The 1,341-nt window shown below is 47.4% G+C and overlaps 1 protein-coding gene across 1 annotated transcript; it reads right to left on the reverse strand.

Annotated features, from left to right (window-relative positions):
* Positions 1 to 5: 5 nt before the first annotated feature.
* On the reverse strand, positions 6 to 1,334 carry LOC107736253 (protocadherin alpha-C2-like; the record flags this gene model as incomplete). Its single annotated transcript, XM_016547712.1, has 1 exon — positions 6 to 1,334. A coding segment is annotated over one exon (1,329 nt), but the record flags the coding sequence as incomplete, so codon positions are not given.
* Between the last annotated feature and the right edge of the window lie 7 nt (positions 1,335 to 1,341).

A 1,341-nucleotide genomic window follows, 5' to 3' on the forward strand; every position in this document is an offset into this window, starting at 1 on the left:
TGGCTGCAGTAGGCATGGCAGCGAACAATTGCTAGGACAAAGATGGTGAGCAAGAAAACAAAGGTGGTTGCACTGAGGGCAATGATAAGATAGAGGGTTACATGGGAGAATATCATTGTGCCGTGTGGCCTGATAATGCGTTTTGGGTCTGGGGCCACTTTGGGTGGGAGCTCCATGACGGCAATGTTGATTGTTGTTGATGCGGAGCGAGAAGGCAAACCATGATCTCGTACATGCACTGTGAGGCTAAAGACAGTAGAATTGTCCTCGTTTACTCGCCGTGTTGTGCGGATTTCACCTGTGTACTCGTGCAGCTTAAACAAGTCCAATTCCGGTGGGTGATGGAGGCTGAATAGCAACCAGGCATTTTCTCCAGCATCTAAGTCCCAAGCCAGCACACGTGAAACAAGGACCCCTGCCTCTGAGTTACGCAAAATAGTCTCTGTGGAGAGTGAGCCGTTTGCTGCAGGGCGAACAAACTGAGGGCTGTGGTCGTTGGAGTCCATTATGTAAATATAAACAGTTGCCACTCTGCTCAAAGGTGGCACACCATTGTCTTGAGCTTTAACCTGAAAATGAAACTCACGCAACTTCTCAAAGTCAAAGGATCGCAGTGCGTACACCTCACCTGTGGCAGGTTTGACAGAAACATACGATGCCACTGAAATACCATGGTTGTTGTCATTTAGGATGGTGTATGTGATGCGAGCGTTTTCGCCGGCATCGGGGTCTGTTGCCTTGATGACACACAGAGGTGCACTGGGCACATTGTTTTCTAAGACATAAACAGTGTATGAAGTCTGTTCAAAACGTGGTGGATTGTCATTTACATCTGCCACTTCAACTCGTAGTGTCATTGATGATGAAAGAGGTGGCGTTCCACCATCCGTGGCTGTAACTGTGACGTTGTATGATGGTATAGTCTCCCGGTCCAGGAAGGCAGAGGTAACAATGGTGTAATGGTTTCGGAATGATTTGATTTTAAAAGGTAGATTCGGGGGGATGATGTCCAAGCTGACCTGCTTGTTTTGTCCAGAGTCTTTGTCATTTATACTTATTAAAGCCACCACAGTGTCTGCACGAGCATCCTCCCGAACTGGGCTGGAGAGAGAGGAGAGCACAATCTCAGGAGGGTTATCATTCACATCCAGCACCTCCACCACTACTTTACAGTGCACTGCTATGGCCCCTTGGCCTCTGTCTGCTGCCTGGATATACATCTCATAGCTGTTGGTTTCTTCAAAGTCCACATTGCTTTTAACTCTAATTTCTCCACTGTCTGTGTCTACAGAAAATACCTGCCTCACTCTATCTGGCGTGTAAGAGCTAAATGAGTAATAC

The sequence above is a fragment of the Sinocyclocheilus rhinocerous genome, unplaced genomic scaffold (assembly GCF_001515625.1).
Source record: "Sinocyclocheilus rhinocerous isolate Xijiao unplaced genomic scaffold, SAMN03320098_v1.1 C36588855, whole genome shotgun sequence".
Taxonomy (NCBI): Eukaryota; Metazoa; Chordata; class Actinopteri; order Cypriniformes; family Cyprinidae; genus Sinocyclocheilus; species Sinocyclocheilus rhinocerous.